The 21,916-nt window shown below is 34.8% G+C and overlaps 1 protein-coding gene across 1 annotated transcript in view; it reads right to left on the bottom strand.

Moving 5' to 3' along the window:
• Nucleotides 1–21,629, bottom strand: part of LOC123553465 (tyrosine-protein phosphatase 10D-like) — a 44,187-nt gene extending 22,558 nt beyond the window's left edge. Inside the window, exons 1-3 of the mRNA XM_045343171.2 lie at nucleotides 21,490–21,629; nucleotides 21,047–21,145; nucleotides 20,751–20,820 (exon numbers count right to left, since the gene is read on the bottom strand). Coding sequence (XP_045199106.2) covers nucleotides 20,751–20,820; nucleotides 21,047–21,145; nucleotides 21,490–21,573 — 253 coding nt within the window. The 5' untranslated portion in view covers nucleotides 21,574–21,629. The remainder of the gene's footprint in view (nucleotides 1–20,750; nucleotides 20,821–21,046; nucleotides 21,146–21,489) is intronic.
• Between the last annotated feature and the right edge of the window lie 287 nt (nucleotides 21,630–21,916).

Genomic DNA, 21,916 nt, shown 5'->3' with positions numbered 1-21,916 from the left:
CAGTATTTAAAGTAATTGCTGTACTAGTAATAGTTATGACTAGTTGTCATAGAATTGTCATTACGGGTTGTTTTTGTAAATATTTCATCTATAACATTAGCTCTCGCTCAGGTTTAAAGTATACTTAAATATGTAATTTTATCTGAAGAAAAGTCTAATTGAATAAAGAGAAAAAAGTCTCTCAGTGAAAAGGAATGAAAAATTCTGTTTTAAAGCCTTACTTGATTACAGACTGATAGATAAAATCTATAACTCAGTGTAAGTTCTGTAACTACCATTTATTGTCATGAGTACAGTAGATTTGTTTTGACTGAATATTAACATTTTGGTATTGACTAAAAAGGTTGTTATCAGCTTAGTAGGTTAAATGTATATTTGATGCATTTTTGTTGTTGTTTTTTTTTTTGTTACAGATGTGTGTGCCATTCCACATCTGAACACTGTAAGGTCTGGCAGCAAAATAAAGATATATTCAAATAGATCTTGTGCTGTGTCTCACATCTGACATCATACTAGAAAAGGGTATAATCATATCTTTGTTACTATTGCTTATCATGCTTATATCTTACTGTAACTTCACATAAACATTGTTCAGCATACAAGCAAAGTAAAGTATGTGCAGTGGCAGGGACCATTATACATAAGGTCAAGGTCACCAAGGTGTTATACTTAGGTTATTTTTAAGGTTAAATGTTTTGACAGCCTTTGTTTTTCTGTCATATCTTTGTTACTGTTACTTATATCTTACTGTAACTTCACATAACATATAGCATAGCACACAACATACAAACAGCTGCGCCCTTGTACCCAAAGTCAAGGTCACCAGGGTGTTAGATTATTTTTAAGGTTAAAGGTTTTCGGCAACTTTTGTATTTTCTGTCATATCTTTGTTACTGTTACTTATATCTTACTGTAATTTCACATTAACATTGTCCAGCATACAAACAAAGACTGTGCAGGGGCTGGTCCCATTATACCCAAGGTCAAGGTCAAAAAGTTGTTATACATGGAATTATTTTCATGTTATTTTTTTCAAAAGCTTCGTTTATAGATATATCTTTAGTTGCTTGAAATTAAAAATATTTCTTTATCATTATCATCTGCATGTGTAGTTACATTCTTCATAGCTCTGATTGTATTTTTTACAGAATTATGCCCCTTTCATACTTAAAGATTTTTGGCAATCTTCGCTCTGTGGATATAACTTTACTGCAACATAAGATAAAGATTTGAAACTTAAGTTGTATCTTTATCATCATCAACTGCATGTGTGGTAACAATCCCCATAACTCTGATTTGTATTTTTTACCAAATTATGCCCCTTTCATACTTTAATTTTTAGCTCGACTATTCAAAGAATAGTCTAGCTATTCTACTCACCCTGGCGTCGGCGTCGGCGTCACATCTTGGTTAAGTTTTTGCATGCAAGTACATACAGCTATCATTTCAAGGCATATAGCTTTGAAACTAATTTATTCTTTTTCTAGGTCAATTACCAACCTCACTGGGTCAAGTTCCATAACTCTGACATGTATTTTGAGCAAATTATGCCCCCTTTTGGACTTAGAAAATTTTGGTTAAAGTATTACATGCAAGTTACTATCTCTAAAATTAATGCAGATATTGAATTGAAACTTCACATGTGTCTTCGGGGTTATAAAACTAGTTGATAGTACCAAGTCCCATAACTCTGACCTTCATTTTGGCCAAATTATGCCCGCTATTGGACTTAGAAAATTCTGGTTAAAGTTTTGCGTGCAAGTACATACAGCTATTACTAAAAGGCATATAGATTTGAAACTTATTTTTGCTTTTTCTAGATCATTTACCTACCTCATTGGGTCAAGTCCATAAACTCGGACATGTATTTTGAGCTAAAATTTTGCCCCTTGTGGACTTAGAAAATATTCTGGTTAAAGTTTTGCGTGCAAGTTCATACACGATATTACTAATAGGCAATATTGATTTGAAACTTATTTTTTCTTTTTCTAGATCAATTACTACCTCATGGGGTCAATCCCATAACTCTGACATGTATTTTGGCCAATTTATGCCCCTTTTGACTTAGAAAATCACTAGTTAATTGTTACATGCAAGTAGTAACTATCTCCAAAACTGCTACAGGTTATTTAAATTGGAAACTGCACATGTGTCGTCGGGATTATTAAAACTAGTGGATATGCACCAAGTCCATAACTCTGGACATGTATTTTGGGCATATTTATGCCCCCCTTTTGGACTTTGAAAATCCTGGATAAAGTTTGCGTGCAAGTACATACAGATATTTCCATAAAGGCATATAGCTTTGAAACTTATCTATTCTTTTTTCTAGGTCAATTACCAACCCCCATCAATGGGTCAAGTGATCCATAACTCTTAACATGTATTTTGAGCAAATTATGCCCCCTTTTGGACTTAGAAAATTCTGGTTTAAAGTTTTTCATGCAAGTTACTATACCCAAAACTTAATGCCGATTTTGAATTGAAACTTATCATGTTTTATTCGGGGTTATAAACTTAGTTGTTTGCATCAAGTACATAAACTCTGATATGTCCCCTTGTGAACTTAATACTTCTTTTGATATTTAACATTTTGGGTATTAAATTTCCTTGTTCTGTGACAAATATTTCGAATAGTCGAGCTTGGCTTGTCTTACGAGAAAGCTCTTGTTTGACCAAATTTGTTTTCTGGGAATATCTTAGGTACTTTATTAGATTATGACTTGAAACTCAAAATATTTCTTTACCATCGTCATTTGCAGGTCTGGTAAAACAATCCAAAATAAGTATTATTTGTGTTCCTTGACAGAATTATGCCCCTTAGTGTATCGTCCTTTTAAGTAGAGGTTCTTATTGAGATATATATTCTTTTTACTGTCAAATCACTGAATAGTGGAGCGCGATGTCCTTCGACAGCGTCTTGTTTAAAAAAATTCTATTTTATAATGTAATACTTTTGTCACAAGGTAGTTTTACTTAGGTCAAATTTTGCGTCTGTTGGGCGACTCTAAGGCCCACTTGGGCCTCTTGTTTTCTGTAAGTCTTTTATAAACTTACTGTATGTTTTTCCAGGTCTATAGTCTAAACTGTGATCTTTCAGTGCAGACCTCGGGCACAAAACTTTTGACTGTATATCCGTGCAAAGTTATGCATTAAGTGTATGTGTATCAGGTGTCCTTATAATAGTTCTGTTGATGCTGTGTTATTAGTTGTGCACAACTCTATAAGTCATTACTTAAAGAAATTATAAAGTAACTGACAGCCATTATTCAGAGTTGAATATCGTTTGGATACTGAGGAGTTTTTATTCGGTACTTTGAACCACAATATATGTTAGAAACGTCTTTGTATTATTTTTGAAATTTATTTTATGCCTTTCAGGACATTGATTTTACAACTCCTAAAGCATATATACGTGTTTTATAAGCTCATTATAAATACTAAGCAAATTGTGACTGTGGCCATCTAGGTTTCGGGATTACAGACAATTACAACAATAATCTCGGTAATTTCATTACAGTCAGTCTCCCAATGGAGATTAAAAAAATGGCTTATAAAAAATGGTACTTTCATTTTCTTTAATATGCTGGTTTTCCTGTGTTCTAAATATAGTTTATCCTTTACCCTTGCTAAATTTCTTAAAAAAGGACTAGTCTGTCATAAAAGTTTGAGGCTGTGTCATTTTTATTAGAAGTGGTGTTCACTCAAATTTACTGGACCGAATAGCAAACAATTGAAGCCATGATCGGCCCGCACATCTTTAGTCCTGACTGGTCGCAAAGGCAGAATAATTGCCGCTAAAAGTACACACTTTTTGCTAAGGCGTAAGCCCAGGGGTGGTTCGACTTGTACGGCCCGTTGAACTTTTTTCCGTCTAGTTTTTACTGATAATGTTAAAGTTACGTTTTTCATGCCAACTGTACATTTATGTGTTAATTACAATTTGGCACTTTTTTATTTATATGTAATATGTCAGACAGTTGCCGGAAACATTATTTCGGAAAGAAATCAAAATATCTTAAGATTCTATAAGTTACGAGGCTGTAACTCGAACTCCAAAACGGACCGTGTGCGTTAATTTGCTCCGCTATTCAATAAATAGTATTCTAATTTATATAGGGACAAGAAATGTTTTTTTCTGAAGTTCAAGGCTTAGCCTTTGATATTTGGTATGTTGCATTTTCCTAGGGTGATCTCTAACAGATTGTTCTAATTATGCCCCTGGTTGAAAAGAGGACACACACTGGGTCACTTGTTACATGAGTTATGATTTAAAAAACACAGGAAATAGATACTTAAAAATTTTATCAGATCATATTCCTACTCTGTTTTATTTAATTACCTGGATGACCCCGAGCTTTAAGGGGTCACTTGACTGTGAACTGACTTACTGACTACTTCCTTGTTTTTTAAGATGCAGCCTTGACATTTGGATGCATGTGCAGTTTGCACACTGATTTAAAACTGTCTTTCTGTGACCATGAATGGTTGACTTACTGACCCAACTTTCTAATTCTTTTAGCATAGTTTGCCATTTTAAACATGTGGCTCATATTACTTAGGTGAGCGATTCAGAGTCTTATGACCATGTTGGTTTGTAAAAAAGTACTTAATAATTCGTCCTATAACTGTTCTATTTTCTCATGTAAGTTGTATTCATCTTAATTTATTTTTCTATTACTCTTTTCCAGGGGCAGGGCATACAAATACAATAGTTTACGACATTATTGTTCTTTTTTAATCAGGTCTATGTAATAGTAACTGAAAGTCTTGCGATGTAAATCAAATATGTTGAAAAAGTCGGTATTTGAGACTTTAATCTTCAGGTTTAGACTTCATAAAACTGGCGGATAAATCAAACCTGCGAAAGTTCTTCGAATGGCGAGTAAACAGTTGTGTCACTTCGTTGGTTCGTGATACTATGATTTTCGTATGCATTCAAATGTTGTTGTTCAAGGTAACTAGAAGATGTAAAACATTTGGCAGTGTGGAAATAAAGGAAATTTAACTTCAGCGCATGACGGGAAAATGATGTTTGCATGCATATTTTATCGGAGGGTGGGGGGGACAGCTGCATGAATCTACACAGGGAACTCTTTTGAATATTATGGTTGTGATAGACTGTTTGCGGTTTTCGGCCCGCTTTGCGAGACGGTATTACGATAGTTTTATACGAAAATATGGCGTTAAGTCCGGAAATCTCGCTTGTGGAGAGAAAGAAACTCGATTATGATGTTGCCCGTCTAAGGGAAAAAAATCTTGCGCTCGAACAGAGCTGTTGTGAATACATCCCCGTGATGTAAAGTCACTGCGTTCGGGCCAGCTGCAGTTTTTGTTCCGTCATCTGAAGAGAGTATCTTTCAGGAATAAAGTCTTTTCGCCTGGACCAGTACTCTGCCATATACTGTGACCTCTTTTTCGCTGTCTGCTTCCTGGTGGTGCTCTAACTCGGAAGCCTCTCGATCCTTAGGGCGGACGCCCTACGACTGAGCATTCATGGCACACGATTCCGTTTTAACTGTGCTGTGATTGTGTCTAATTGTGGTAGGATGTTTTAAAATGTTAAAATAATTATTTACGACGCGTTAAGAGCAGCAACGGCCCGTCATACTAGCGTTTTTTATAATAGCTATGCTTGTTTACATTAAAAATTCATTTACAATTAATGTGGAAGCACTGCTGCAGACGACACTTATATTGGAAGCGAGACAAGAACAGACGAATACATTCACTTCGCGCTAAGGTAACCACAGAGAAGTTTGCTGAGGTATTGACTCACTTATTCTCTATAAATGAAATAGGGGGACTTTGAGCTGTGCAGCGCGCACTGAACAATGCAACACACCGCGGGCCATTTTGAAAGGTCTGTGACTTGTTATTTTTTCTTGAGGAATGTTGTCAGTGCAGTATACAAATTGAAAGAATGACTGTTTCGTGACAAATTCTGTTTTTTTTTTTACGACGGAAAATGCTACCAACATATCAAGGATATCTCGAGGGCTTGGTGCAAAACTATTGTAAGTGTATATAAATAAAGAACAAGATACAATAGTTTTGCGCCAAGCCCTCGATCTGTTAAATAATTTGAGCCAAAAAGAATGCATCACAAGAAAGGATGTATTTTCTACAGAGCCAAAACTGCGAAAACTACTGAATCCGTTATTTTCTGTTCATTTTTTTTCGCGCCCATTTTCCTATTTGTTGATGTCTGTATAACTACTGAATTGTATTTTTGCACTTTTGATGAAACAATTATTTTAAATGCGAATGTAATTGAATCCTGATTTTAAAACGAAGGGTCATTATGTCTATTTAAAATGAATAAGTTCTCGTATGCTTGATTTTTGTAAGACCGATTCCGGCCTATTTGTTCGTAAAAATTGTAGTGGATTGACAGTTTTCATACTTCGTGTTTCTGTTATGTAATGACGACAGTTAACCAAACCAGTGTTCATGTATTTTATAACCTGTAACAAACTTTGTTCTCCGCAACGTAACTACCAACTTCCCCACATGCTAATCAGAGTTGGTGAGGACAATGATTTCAGGCACAGTGTATTTTATCAAATCGTCACAGAGAACATACGCCTCGCCGGGAATCGACTCACACCTTGCACGGTAGTAGATTGGCGCATTCTTAAGATTAGCGGGCGGACTGAAACAAGTACTAATTAACCCTGGTTTACAAATGGTTTGTTGTTTGAAGCTATTTTTTTTATCCTAGTGAATACTGGATATTAATGCACAAGACCAATTATTGCTTGGTTTTTAGCTCTACTGTCAACATTTTGACAAGTGTGAGCTTTTGTGATCAGACCTTCGCCCCCCCCCCCCCCCCCCCCCCCCCCCCTCCGTCGTCAGTCGTGCGTCCGTGCGTGCGTCAAACAATTTCTTATCTGCATCGATAGAGGTTTTTCAGTAATGATTTTGTTTTAACCAAAACTTGCACATAACTTGAATCACATAAGATCTTGATTCCTTTCTTGAACTGGCAAATCCTTTTATGAGTTCCGAGTTATGGCCCTGAAATGGACCAGAATTAGCTTTTTTGACCTTGTCTGCACAATAGCAGCTTCATTTTTGATTTGAAAATTTAATCAAAATTGAACTCAACTTTATCACCATAAGGTTTAGTTCTTTCTTGAACTGCCAATCTGCATTATGTATTCCAGGAGTGATGGCCTGAAAGAGCCAGAATTAGATTTTTTGACCTTGTCTTCACATTAGCAGGCTTCATTTATGATTTGAATTTAATATAGCTGGCCACAACTTGTGTCACCGTAAGATCTCGGTTTCTATCTTGAACTGGCCAGATCACATCTTGGGTTCGAGTGACGTGATGGCCCTGAAAGGGCCAAAATTAGCTATTTTGAACTGTTGCACAATAGCTAGCTTCATTTATGATTTGACTTTAATTAAACTTGCGCACAAACTTGTATCACCAAAGATCTTGGTTCCATTCTTGAACTGGGTAGATTCATCAGGCGGTTCTAGAGTTAGGCCCCTCTATAGGTCCAAAATTGGCTATGTTGGCCTTTGCAACCATATAGAGGATTCTTTTATGGGTTTGACTTGATACGAACTTCCAAAATAATCATTCATACAACAATAAATCTTGGATTCCATGAGTTATTTAATATCTGAGTACTCCCCTGATTGTAATCATATTGGATTTATATCAGAAGTACTTACAGGTACTTATTTTAGAAATTTCATTATTGTCATAGTTGCAATGAGACAATCAGGGTAGGTACTTTGGGACTGATTTCAAATTTACTCCCTTTATTTGATATTAAAAATGGATATTTCTTCGTAACAACGAGGATACTGGATCTGAATTGCATGTATGTCAACAGTTGGCCTTGGACAATCAGTGAAGATTACATATTGACTGAATTTATGACAATTTACCTCCCTTTATTTTTTATCTATATGAATACACTTAGTATTTCAAATGAGATTTTGTTTTTTTTTGGAAACGTTATTTTTGTCTTTCATGGTAAGAAGAGTCGTATTAGGTACTCTTGATAGAAACATTTATAATAATGAATACTTTACTAATATATTGCTGTATAGGCTTGTACTCTGTTTCTTCTCATGCATATACAATGCATCATTACCTCCCCTGATTTTAATATAAATGGATGTTTATACGACTTATTTGGAATTTTCATTATTGTTTTTAGTTTGACTGTTTTTAAGGCAAACCAGGGTAGATAGTATGGACTGTTTTATTGTCAAATTACCTCCCGTTGTTTCTAATTAAATGGTTGTATCTCAGTTACAATGAGACACTGATTTGAAATGTTCATTTGTGCATCAGTTGGACTCGACAATCAGGGTAGATAAACTTTTGAATTTATGACAATTACCTCCTTTATTTTATGTATAAACGATATATATGTATGTAAGGGAATTTAAGGTTAGTACATAAATAGCAGCATTTGAGCAGTAGGGACCCTCTCTGTCAAAACTTGATCATATCCTTTTTGAGCAATGGCTTGCCGGTGAAACGATTACAGGGAATCATGGCCTCTGGTTTTATTTCTGCAATTGAAAAACGCTCCACGTAGAGGTTGGCTTATTACGAAAATGTTTATTGTGTTGTAAAACTAAAGTTACCTTAAAAATATTTTTGTGTTTTTAGGATGTTGATTCATCGGTTTTTTCACATGTCGTGTTTAATACATGCAATGGTAGCTGTTCTGTTTTATTTTCGCTTCTTTATTGTATTTTATTTCGTTATAATTATTATTTTATGTTTACAATTAAGTTGATTTTTTTTTTGTTGAGATTTTATTTTTTTATCGCTTTGTCGGTCTGTTCGACCTTTTCTCACATTTTGTAATGTTGCATTACCACTTTTGACATCTCTAAACGATAAAGCGGGGACAGCAGATTTTCCGAATTCAATTAGCTTTATCAGCGATACCACATGCATTCGTCGATTTCAGTATTAATTTGTTGATGTGTAGTAACACGGGGATTGGGTCGATAATTAAACAGCTTTGGTCATTTTTTTGCGGGCGGTTTGCGAAACGATATACTTGAATGATGTTTTTTATCATTAAAGTGTCGAAACATTTATATTTACTTTATCAGTTGTCAATAAAAAGTGATATTTAAGAATACGAATATTTATCTAAAATTATTTAGAAATCGTTACATTTTATACATCTAACACATATAATTTACGTTTCTTTTCAATACATGAAACATCATGTTAAAGTCCAACATGAGGAAAGTGAACATTTGAAATTCTTTTAAAAAGCACAGAACATTTCATTTATTGAAAAGAATAGTTTGGTATGTAGAAAAAATTCAATTAAATCGCAGTTTATGTACAATTATTTTTCTATGAAGTATGAAGAAAGTTAAAAAGACTTGGGGGGATCATTCTGTCGATTTAATGAAAATTTCAACATAATACACAAACATTTCTTTGAGTTCAAAGACCTGCTGTAAATTTTGACCTGCCAATCTTCTTTATGAGTGTCTTGCCAGAAGTCTATGCAACTGGCTATGAAAAAAATTGCAAACTCACTTTCCTTAGTATTTGGATCCTTTAAATGTATATCTATGTACAAAAAAAAAGAAATATTTACGCACAAGAAAACAGTCTGTTAAATAAAATAATATTCAAGATATATGAATTAGGCCATCTAAGTATTTTAAATGCGTAAAATTTTTTTTTTAATCTAACACATAAATTTACGATCAGTGTAGATGGATGATCAGCCGGCACATCCGCATGCAGACTGATCATGATCTGCACTGTTGACATTCTGCAGTAACATTTGGTATGCACCCCTTTTCATAATTTTTAAAGTACTGGCCAAATTGAATAGATAGACAAGTTCAAAATAGTAATTAAGCATAGGTAAGGATTAAATTTCTAATATCGTGCTTAAATAGAAATATATTCGTGCGTGACTTGATTAAGTACTGCTGACAATACTACTACCGTAGTATATTTTAAACTATAATTCAATAAAAAAGTCAACATAAATAACAATAACTTAGGCAATTGCTCAATTTTAGAATAGCAGACTTAACTAAGTAATTACTTAAGTTTTTTTCATGAAATTTGGGGCCAGGATCTTTACTTGTAAATATTGACGGAAACACATCTATAACGATTTATGGTATAATCTAAATTCATAGATGGGACAAAGTATTTTTTTATTTCTGTGAATTCTAAATTTCCTACTGTCATACGATTAATAAAATAAGGGTTGAAAATCATAAAAATAACTTCCGATGGAAGGGATAAAGACTACAGAAAAAGAAGGAAGAAAGTGAAATATCTTCATATCAACGCAAAACCATAAAAAATACATAATAGTATCACTTGAAGTAACTGGGGTAACGTATTTTATGACCCGATTTGAAACACACTGACCGGATATTCTTGACACCTAGGCAATATTGTTATACTCTATAAATAATCAAAGGGTGATATATTTTTTTTTTTTTTTTAAAACATTTACAATTAAATTATATTTATGCTATATGTGTGCATAATCTTTGGACTAAAAAAATAATAGATAACGCAATTTAAGAATAATTAAAAAATGTATCAAAATTATGCATTAATTTTAAGTATAACAGAATAAAATATTGCTTTTATAGGCGAATTTATTGATTTTCCGACTGATCGAGGTTACAAAAAGTTCGTATTGTCAGATCGACATTTCATTGAAAACTAAGACTAACGATGCACATGATATCGGGTGAGACGAAGTGCATCTTACAAGATCCTGATGTCTGTGTTGAAAGAGTATTCGGTTTATTTCCATTTATGTAGCTAATATTTCTTGTCCAAAAGTCCTAAGAACATCTCGACAGTTTAACTTCATGAGATGGCAAAGCAAGTATCAAGAACATGTACTACGTTGAATGCATTTAAAATTATCTCCGATTTTTGGACTTAATTCTTCCGGTCCAATGCGTCATTTTCAAAAAGGTAATAAAGTTGAAATCATGATGAGAAAGTAAAATGCACGAGAATCTTTACTCAATTTAAGGCATATCTGAAACTGATTTCCTTTTTGGTCCTTGCCAAAAGCGGAATAGAATAGTGTTTTTGTGTCTGCCGTCCGGCTGTCAGTATGGGTGTTTATAATGCGGATTGTATTTAAGCTTGGAATCGCCACATTTTTCATCACGTATTATCCACGATTGATGCTCCGGAAATGCAGTTTATGCCTTGTGATTTGGTTTAATAAACATTGAAAATAGTATTCAAGGTTTAAAATCACCAGGATGGTCATATAGTGATATTTTTGGATAGATGCAACTACACTTGGACTGATCATGTGTCGTTGTGCAGGGGCCGGGTGGTGGTGGACTTGGTGGCCGAGTGGTGGTTCGTGTTCGTTGACGTCAAAAAATGATTTGCGTGTGCGTTACCAATTTATATGCTATTTATAGGGTACGCCCCTCGAATAAGAAGGTCACAATATCATCTTTGAAGTCTTGTAAACTCTAATGAAATCTATATGGAAATGAAAACTATATACTCGAACCTTCGTTATTGGAGATATTTCTCGTTCTGCTGCCAAAAATACACAGACTTTGAATAGCAATTTAGATTGGAAAAGCAAATGGTAGATAGATAATTTGCTGTGGACCCCGCCGAATTATTACGGGTCCCACCCTAGCACGTGTTTGTTTTTATAGCAAACGAAGAATACACATTAATCTGTATTGCAGAAATAGGTTACAACTGTTTGAAATTTTAGGAAATATATAAGTCAGGGTGTAATACGTTTTTATTTTGATAAGCCAGTGTAATGCATTTAGTCTGACGGAGGGAAAATCATTCTCCCCCGCGTTTTACGAATTTGTTTGTAACGTAATTTCCCGATTTTGATAGTAAAAACTTGAAAACTTGATAAATTTTGTTGGGGCCTCCGTGGCCCGAGTGGTTAATGGGTCGATGTCTTCCAAATCATTGCTCCTCATTGATTGGGTTCAAGCCTCATCGGTGGCGTGAATTCTTCCTGTGTGGAGCCATCGCTGGACTTACGGAAGGTCGGGTGGTTCTTCCCAGGTGCCCGCTCGTGATGTAATATGCACGGAGGGCACGGGGTCTCCCTCCACCATTAAAAGCTGGAAAGTCGCCATATGATCATCATGTGTCGGTCCGACGTTAACTGCAAAAAAAAAAAAATGTTAAATATGTGAAACACAACTAAAAACATTTTTGTTGAAGTTTAATGGCATGACTTTTTCGGGACCTCGAGCAATATTTTTCACTGTTTTTACCGGCAAGCGATCCATCATGTTTCTTATTGCATCAGGTCAGAAATAAATTTCCTTCAAGGTACGATGTTCAAGTACAGGAAAATATACCGTTGTACTTTAGTCCATAGTTAATAGCATAAACTGTGGGCCGACTCGACTTAACTAAGGTGATATTTTATAAAAATTATCCTACACGAGAAGTAAAAGGTTGTCCCCATAATACGAACACACAGTCCCTAAATATATTGGTCGTTTTGACATGACTTATCGCAGGATTTTCCTTTCTTTCACATAATTCATCCTTTCCCCATATATTATTGTACAGAGTGCTAACCGCATGAAAACAATAGTGCTTTAATTACAAAGTAAAGTTGGTTGTTTTGTTTTTTAAATTGAGACATTGTCTATGTACGTTTTATTCTATTAGAAGGGTTCGATTTTAACTGCCTGAGTATAGTTTTAAACAGCTGGGGCCGTATCGCGGAAAAGTTTTTTCATATTTACACAATATTTGCAATATAGAGATATTGCCGAGCTAATCGAGACAAATATGTATTAATTGTGAACTTCTCATTCTGATTAGTGTCACAAACGCAGTAACGTTCCGCCAAAGGCGGTTATTGCACTTTGATTCCTCTGACTGGCGGGATGGATATTGTGTCATCGGTTATTCCATTAATTGTTTTAGCGGGGAGTAGCATTTTGCGCATGTTTAAATATGTATAAAATCTTTTGTAACTATGATAGTGTATGTAAATTTTGCCGAAAAGATATGTTTCATTCTTTTTTTATTACGATATTTTTAGAGACATTTCCTTATGATATATTTTCTGATTTTCGTTTTGAGTATTTTAGTTTGAATAATAAATTTACATATTATATAAAGTAGTAACGCATTCTCGCTTTCTTTTTTTTTTTTTTTTGATTGATAAGATTTTTTGTAGACAGATGAGTGTTTATAGTTACATACTAGGTAGAAAAACGTATCTATTGCTAATATACGCTAGCTCCGTAGAAGCTGTATTATTTTGGCCCTAATGTGAATAATCTATCAAATCTCGCACTTAAATCTAGACCCCCCTGTATTCGTGACGTGTTTTACTCTCAGCGTTAAATTTATATTTATATCTATTCAGCCTCAAAAGTTATTTAAAACATTTCATACAGAATAATTTTGATAACTTGGTATACACTCGTCCTTGTAACAGTGGATTAAAACGCAGCAAATCATTAAAAAATGTATAAGATCATCACCGATGCTTTGGAATAATATGATTAATTTCTCCTAATACTTCTTTTTATTATATGTTTATACAGTATGTTTTTTCTTTTATTTCATTTTTGTTGTGCGCTTATATGTTTCAGTCTGTCTTAACAAGCAGTTTAATATGTATAGTAATTATAGGGAGAAGGACACCAATAAGTTACACAATACTTTGTTCCTTAATCTCATTTATCTTTAGAACTGTTGTATCATGTTATGCATACTTGTATAAAACTTTACTGTTTAAACTTAATTTTCCTGTTCATTTAATGACTTAGGTAAAACCTGCGTTTGTGTTGAAATAATAGCGAATGTGGATCAATTTACTCAAATGTATTTCAACACTTGTTTTGAACTCGAAAAAAAAACCCCGATATGCATAATAAAGAAAAAAAAAACTTTTATAATTTGTGCCTCATAAAGACAAAGCTTAACAGGTTAATTTAATGAAGGACAATTAGTAAATATGTTTTGATTCATTTAAACTTTGAATGGATGCAACATAAGTTAAAAAATTCCACTTGCCACCTCTGATCGTACAAGGCATCATGCAGACGACGCGAGCTTGCGTATGCGCTTTACCATATCCTTCTACAGCTGCGCATGCGTATAATGCAAAAAAACTCGTTCCCCGGGCTTCCGCACGCTTTCACGGTTTAAATATACTAATTTGATTGGCTCTGCACGATATAACATAAGCGTGTAACGTGAAAGTTTATGAATGGTGCCACGCAAGGGTTTAATCGTGTGCCACTGTATTGAATTTTAAAACTAAATCAGAATTACAATAGTAAACTTTAGCAAAATATTTAAGCAATTTGTAATAACGGTAGCCTTGCTGAAGAAGTTTACTTGTAATATATATATTACGTTCATTGAAATGCTTGACATGACTACACGCTCTGGCAAACCGAATTAATTGAGAAATATATACCCCATAAGATGTAGCCTGGAGTACATCCCCATCCAGATGGGGAAAATTTACAATACTAAAGTTAAAATCATCCCTCTTGTCATAAATTTTGGTATGTATAATATTGTATAAATAGAGAGATGTGAATCTAAAACGAAGCATCAGTATCCGAATTGTTAGTTTTAATTAACTGAAGTCCCTAGGATAAAACAGTACCACCAATTGACCAAAAAACGGATTTTCCATATTAAGAATATCATCAGTTAGCGTGATGTATTATTAAATGCAATTATAATATCGGCCTGCGTGGAAAAAGGGGTAAACAAAAAGTCTCTTTCATAAAAATTTATAAAAAAAAAATTTCTGGAAAAAGGGGTGCAAAAATTTTTTCCCCAGGGGGAATAAAAATTTCTTGTCAAAAAACTGCTTTCCCCAAAACCCTAAAGAAAATTTTTGGGTTCAATAAAGGGAAAGGGCTTTCCCAAATTTCGTACGGGTTTACATTTTTTAAAATTTTTAAATAATTTTGTAGAAAAAAAAATGCTTTATAAAAAATGAAAAAGTAATGTCCTTGTTTTCCAAGTTAAAAAATCAAAATGATTGATTCCATTATTTTTTTGCCATTGGCCCCTTTTTAAAAAAAATGCCCGTCATGTTTGGATTTTTGAATTATTTAAAGGGGTTTCTTCCCCATCTCGTTAAACCCACAAGGAATCAAAATACTGTATAAATAAATTTAAATTTTCCCGGGTAGGAAATATTTTAAATATTGCGGTCAGGGTTTTGGTTTCCCAAGACGTTTTTGTTCAAATTTAGAGCGGGCTTCCTCAAAAATTTCCCCAAATTGATCCGTTTAAAAAGGCATTACCCTTGCCTCGTTGGGAAACGTCTTTTGAAAAAATTTTTTTCCCCGAAAACAAAATTGGTATCATCCTTTAAAAATGGTTACAATCCCGGGAAAAAGTCAAACTATGGAAAACCTTACAAGGGGGTTTAAAAAAACCCGTCTCATGCTTTGGTATTGTATACTGGAAAGCGAAATGGGGGTGAAAAGGTAATTGGGCCTTTCAGGGGAGATTTTTTTTATGAAATAGGAGACCGAAAGTTGTTTTGGGGTTTCCTTTGGCCCTTTTGGCAAGGTTAAACCCAAAATATTTTCAAAATTTAAAGGTAAACCCCGTCAATAGGGGTTTCCCTTTGGGGGGGTAAAATTTTAAAATAGTTTTGACCCAAAAAAGAAAATAAAAGATGGAGTTTTTTTTTCCCTATGTTCTCATGGGGGGTCTGAAATTTGAAAAATAATTAAAAAAAAAAACAATGAAATGAGAAAAATTTATAGAAAAAGATTGATTAAAGGGGATCCCCTTTACAACTAGAGATGTTTTTTGGGGGTCCCAAACGAAGATTTTACCTTTAAAAAGGAGCAACGATAAAGAAAAATATCGAAAATTATGATGTGGGCTTCCCCTTTTCCCTTTTTTTCCCAAAAAAAAGGGGAAAAAATCCATTGGGCACCCAGGGAATAAAATTTCAGAAATTGTTCCCCGGGTTTATAAATTTGACGGGGGTTTAAACAAAAAGTAAAAAATTTTTCCACCCCGAAAAGTATTTTACCCATCCTACCTTGGTAAAATGAACGGAAAGTTGCTATTCTCTTTGTGCAAAATATGTGCAAAATCCTACCAACAGACTAAATGTTTACATACATACGAAGAAAGAGCTTTTATAGGTACATGGGTAACAGACGAAGTTAAAAAAGCCATTGATAAGGGATACACATTGGTTTGCTTTTATGAAGTCTGGCATTTCGAAAACATCTCTCAATATTATCCTATTGCTAAAGATGGGGGTCTCTTCACTGAATATGTAAACACATTTCTTAAAATCAAGCAGGAAAAAAGTGGTTGGCCAAAATGGTCCGGGAATGCATGCTTTGGCTAAACTTATGCTCAATTCATTCTGGGGAAAATTCGGTCAGAAATTAAACAAAATCAAGTGGAGCTCATTGATAAACCAGCCCTATACTTTGAAAAACTAACAAGTGATAGAGAAGAAGTAACGGCTGTGAACTTTGTCTCTAATGAAATGGTAGAGATTCGTTGGAAATATAAGGATGAATTTGTAGAGCCCACTGGGAAAATCAACGTGATCATTGCAGCCTATACAACAGCTCAAGCTAGACTCAAATTATACTCTTATTTAGAAAGCTAGGACCCCGAGCGTTGTACGCGGATACCGATTCTGTTGTATTTACATCGAAAGCCGGAGATTAAATGCCCTCGTCAGGTGATTATTTAGGTGATCTTACGGACGAAATAAAAGGAAATCATATCAAAACAATTGTGGCTAGTGGACCAAAAAGTTATGGGTATCAATTAGAAAATCCTGATGAGTCTGGTAAACAAACACTGCAAAATAAAAGGCATCACTCTGAATTTCAAAAATCAAATGTCAATAAATTTTAAAACAATTAAGGACATGATTATTGGCCCATCAAATCAGGTTGTGACGGTGACAGATTCTCAAAAAATATGCCGAGACCGTGGCCAAGCTAGACTTTTAAAAATGGTTCAAACGAAAAAAGCATAGGATTGTGTTTGATAACAGTGAGAGATGGACGTATATCTTACCCGTATAGATATTGAGTATATATTGATTTTGTAATGTATTTTAGAATGTTATTTGTACAAAAATAAAAGATGAATAGAGCAGTATTATTTGCTATCTGTTTCATTATTTTCCAATATCTAAATAAATCTAAAATGGGGCATAAACGTATTAACGTGGCGTCATTTTAGTTCAAGTAAGTCCCATCCCGAAAATTGACTGCTCCCAATTCCCCCAATCCAAGATGGCGGCTTTATATAGACAAAGAAGGAAAAAGGCGGTCTAGAGAGATGCCCTCCACTACTATAATCAACTGTTACTGCATGACATTCAATTATGAATGTAGCTCTTATATGCAAACAAAATTCATCTTTTAAATAAAGCTAAATACAGTTTGTGAGGATTTTACATTCGAAGTAAATATTTCAAGTCAAAATATTTCAGTGAAATAAGCCCATTGGATATATCTAAACAGTTTAAGACAAGGAAGGAAACAATGTAATGACCAGTACTTTCAATGAGTGTTTACCTTATTGACCACTGCGTATGTAACATCAACCTGTATCATTTCAAAGGGTGTAGGAAAACAGATGAACAGTACGTGCTATGCTTGTTTTTATTATACACTGTATCTTAAATGACCCTTTTTATACTATTATAATCTTTTCCCAAATTTCAAAGACAAATTTCAAAATATGGACCACACTGTTTCATAATGTGTAGTAAGTTATACAGTTAAATAAATCAAAATTTCATTTTCATGATTTTGCTTTCAATGACAATGTCCAAAAATATTCAAACTGCTAAAAGAAGCAACACAACATTCAAATTATTTCATTTTAAGATATACCTCTTTGCAATGAATTTGAAGATGCAGTTACAATAACAATATCATTTTGTATACTCTAGATAAAGACAATAAATGACGCTACTGGCATGCTTGATATTTTAGTTTACTGAAGTTAACTATATTGATTGATTATTTTACCTCCTTCGAAACAATTAATAAATATTGAATATATGTTAATCTAATCAAAATCAAGTATAGCTAATAAAAACAACTGTTGCAAATTGACTAGTCTCATAAAATTAAAATTGAAATGAACGAAATATGATTTGCGTAAATATGGATATCTGAAAGTTGTTTAGTGTCTTGATTACATTGTTTGTAATTATAAAATGATAGTAAATAATTGATTGATTGATTGATTGATTGATTGATTGATTTCGGTAAGGAATGCACATACATGGACATTAAAAACAACATATAATATATAGTGAATAAAACATATAATACATATATGAACTTATAAATAGTATAATGACTGGCACACCAAAATCAAGGATTACACAAAAGAGAAAACTGATCTTTTATGTTGGTGGCATGACATTGAGAGTCATAACATAGTTTTAAGAATTGTATGACTAAATGGAAATTGCACAACTGTATAAAAATGTAATACTAACTAGAAGGTGTTTTTGTCACAAAAACATATGTCTCCCCCTATGTATTCCTTTAGCTCTGGAGGCCATTTTTGTGCAACGAAGCGACACATGCAGGCAACATTCTCAGCTAGGCTTGGTACTGACCACTCCTGTGAAGTTTCGTCGAAATCTGTCCAGCTGTTTGACAGTTTGGCCTGTGAAGGCCGGACAAGATTTTTTTTATTTCTAGCTCTAGCGGCCATTTTTGTGCAGCGAAGCGGAACGTGCTAGCGATTTGCACAACTAGGGTTGGTATTGATTAGATCTGTGACGTTTCGTCGAAATCCAGCCAGCAGTTTGACCTGTGAAAGCTGGACAAGATTTTTCTATTTTTAGGTCTGGCGGCCATTTTGTGCAGCGAAGCGGAACGTGCTAGCGATTTGCACAACTAGTGTTGGTATTGATTAGTTCTGTGACGTTTCGTCGAAATCCAGCCAGCAGTTTGATCTGTGAAAGCTGGACAAGATTTTTCTATTTTTAGGTCTGGCGGCCATTTTGTGCAGCGAAGCGGAACGTGCTAGCGATTTGCACAACTAGGGTTGGTATTGATTAGATCTGTGACGTTTCGTCGAAATCCAGCCAGCAGTTTGACCTGTGAAAGCTGGACAAAATTTTTCTATTTTTAGGTCTGGCGGCCATTTTGTGCAGCGAAGCGGAACGTGCCAGCGACATGTTCAACTAGGCTTGGCATTGATCGCTCCTGTGAAGTTTTGTCGAAATCCGGACAGCAGTTTCACCTGTGAAAGCCGGACAAGATTAATGCGGACGGACGGACGGACCGACCGAAAGACGACGGACGAACAGGCCGAAGGCAAAAACAATATATATCATGGGAGAAGGAAAAAAATTCCTATACCAAAAGCAATTTGAATAAATATTACTAAAACACATTAAAGAAATTATTCTAAACTGTTAGTTCTTTACTTATGAGCATAGAACTTTTTGAGTTTTTTCTTTTAATTAGCCTTGTGGGCTGGATAGATACGATCTTGTCGCAAGAAAGCTCAATGACATGTGTAACTCATGCGTAGAATAATTTAAACATTGATAATGTGGACAATTTCATTCCACAATATCCTTGGCGTATATCGCTTACAGTTTTATTCAAATTAGATATGTGTGTGTGTGTGTGTGTGTGCGTGCGTGCGGGGGTGCGTGTGTGTGTGTGTGTGTGTTCGGGTTTAACGTCTTTTTCAACAATTTTTCAGTCATATAAACGACGGTGTCTACTTGTAGCAGTGAGCACAATGCCCAACTTTATAGTGCTGCCTCACTGGAATATCACGCCGTAGACACGTGACACGATGCACCATCCAGTCACATTATACTGACACCGAGCTGACCAGTCTTAGCACAACCCTCTTAATGCTAAGCGCCAAGCGAGGAAGCTACTAGTACCATTTTATACGTCTTTGGTAGGACGCGGCCGGGGATCAAACCCACGGCCTCCCGCACTCGAAGTAGTCGCTGTACCACTAGGCTACCGAGGCGGTCAAATTAGATATGGTACTGCTAAACTTTATTAGTTGATGTAACCAATTTTAACATATGTATATGTTAAATATTATTATTATTTTTATAATACCAGATTTATATAGCGCCCTTTTCATGATCAATTTCACGTTCAAAGGCGCTTTACATAGTTCAAATGCAGCCACACAGGGTGCATAATTCATCCTCTACTAGTACAGACACAGAGCGATCTGACTAGAGGGACAGAGTGAGACAAAGCCCCCACGACAGAGAGATCAGAAATCAGATACAGGCTTGTCCGGCTAACTTAGCCTAGCTCGTTGCGAATAGACAGCCTGGTTTTTTAACATGCCCAGTGTATAGCACTGATACACGCAAGGATTGCCTGGGTTCCTGACCAGTACACCTTTAGTTGGTGGGAAACACTGAAAAGCGTTTCTGAAAATTCCCGAGTAGCTGCCGGGGATCGAACCCCCGACCTCAGGATTGGAAAGCCAGTGTCCAAACCACTGAGCTATCCGTCCACCAAAATATGACTGTGATATAATAAAATTACATTTCTAAATCCGTTTATAATTAACACTAACACAAAGAACGTGACAAACCCATCGTCGCATCTTACCCTAGGCTTTCATGTAATCGTAAGGGACATATTAATTGATAATTTATGTGAAAATGCTTCTTTGAAAGAAAGAAATAAGGTTAAATGCCAAGACATACACAATTTTCATCATAAAACTTGGTAAATCTATAGCAAACCTCCAGCTGGGGCTTGTTTCACGACAGTGGAAAATTCACCCTTCATATCCAGGCTGTTTGTAGCATACACCTGCAAAAATGTTTTCACTGCATCCTTACATTTATTTATTAAACAAATGCTAAGCCAAGTCTTCATTTTGCTAGGAACTGATACCAGAGAACTTCTCTTTATATTACAATGACTTACGATACACAATTTAGGTCAAAACTGATTTTATTTCTAATTTGAAATTTTGTAATATCAGATTAAAGGCATTACTGAATAAAATGTGTATAAGTCCATGAAATAAACAAACCTTAAATGTATATGTCTCTTCAGGTACCACGGTCACAATTATTGCATAGTCATGATTTTCATCATTTTCATGTGACAAACTCTGTGTCGTTGCATTCCTCTGAAAAATATACGTTATTTGCTTACTAGTGATTTACATAATACACTTAAATGACAAGTGCGATTCTTTTGAATGATGTTTAAAACAGTAATTATGGCATTTAATCGTTTGTGTCTATCTAAAAATCATTGTGCATGCGCATTTGACAGCATTATACAGGCTTATCATTAATATATATAAATATTTTCGCCTCATACCGCAACAGCCATAAAGAAAATACGTGCCAAGTTGAGCAATTTAGATATGTATATTTTAATCGTAAAAGCACTTGGCGGAATAACTGAACCTTTTAAAAAATAAGGCAGATTATTTCAGAATCAAAATTTTAACTGCAGACTACATACACCTGAGGTACTGAGGTCTAAGCTGTATTCTTTTATAATACTATTCCAAAATAGAATGGCAGGTGCTCTCCAGGAAATCTGCATCCATGTATATATGCCTCTTGGCGCCTCTGTTATCGTTAAGTCGGAAACTTTCCCTGGTGCTGAAACAGATGCGACAAACGAAATAATACGTTTCTTTTTATACATCAGAACGTCAAACGTCAAAGCGGCGCGCTGGAAAAACACAAAATAGTCAAATATTTGGTGGATGTCGTCAAGGATGAACATTATAATCCTTGATAACGTGTTAGAATCGAAATGATATATCTCGAACAGTTATTTGCCCTTTTCTATATAGCAAAATATATCTAAGGGCCTTAACTGCTTTAGAATATTCACAGAAAAAAACTCATTCCTTTATGGTCATCTGCACATAAAGCCTGTT

Source organism: Mercenaria mercenaria, chromosome 4 (assembly GCF_021730395.1).
Source record: "Mercenaria mercenaria strain notata chromosome 4, MADL_Memer_1, whole genome shotgun sequence".
In the NCBI taxonomy this organism is placed as follows: Eukaryota; Metazoa; Mollusca; class Bivalvia; order Venerida; family Veneridae; genus Mercenaria; species Mercenaria mercenaria.
The sequence above is the reverse complement of the archived record's forward strand: the minus strand, read 5'-3'. Positions and strand labels throughout refer to the sequence as shown.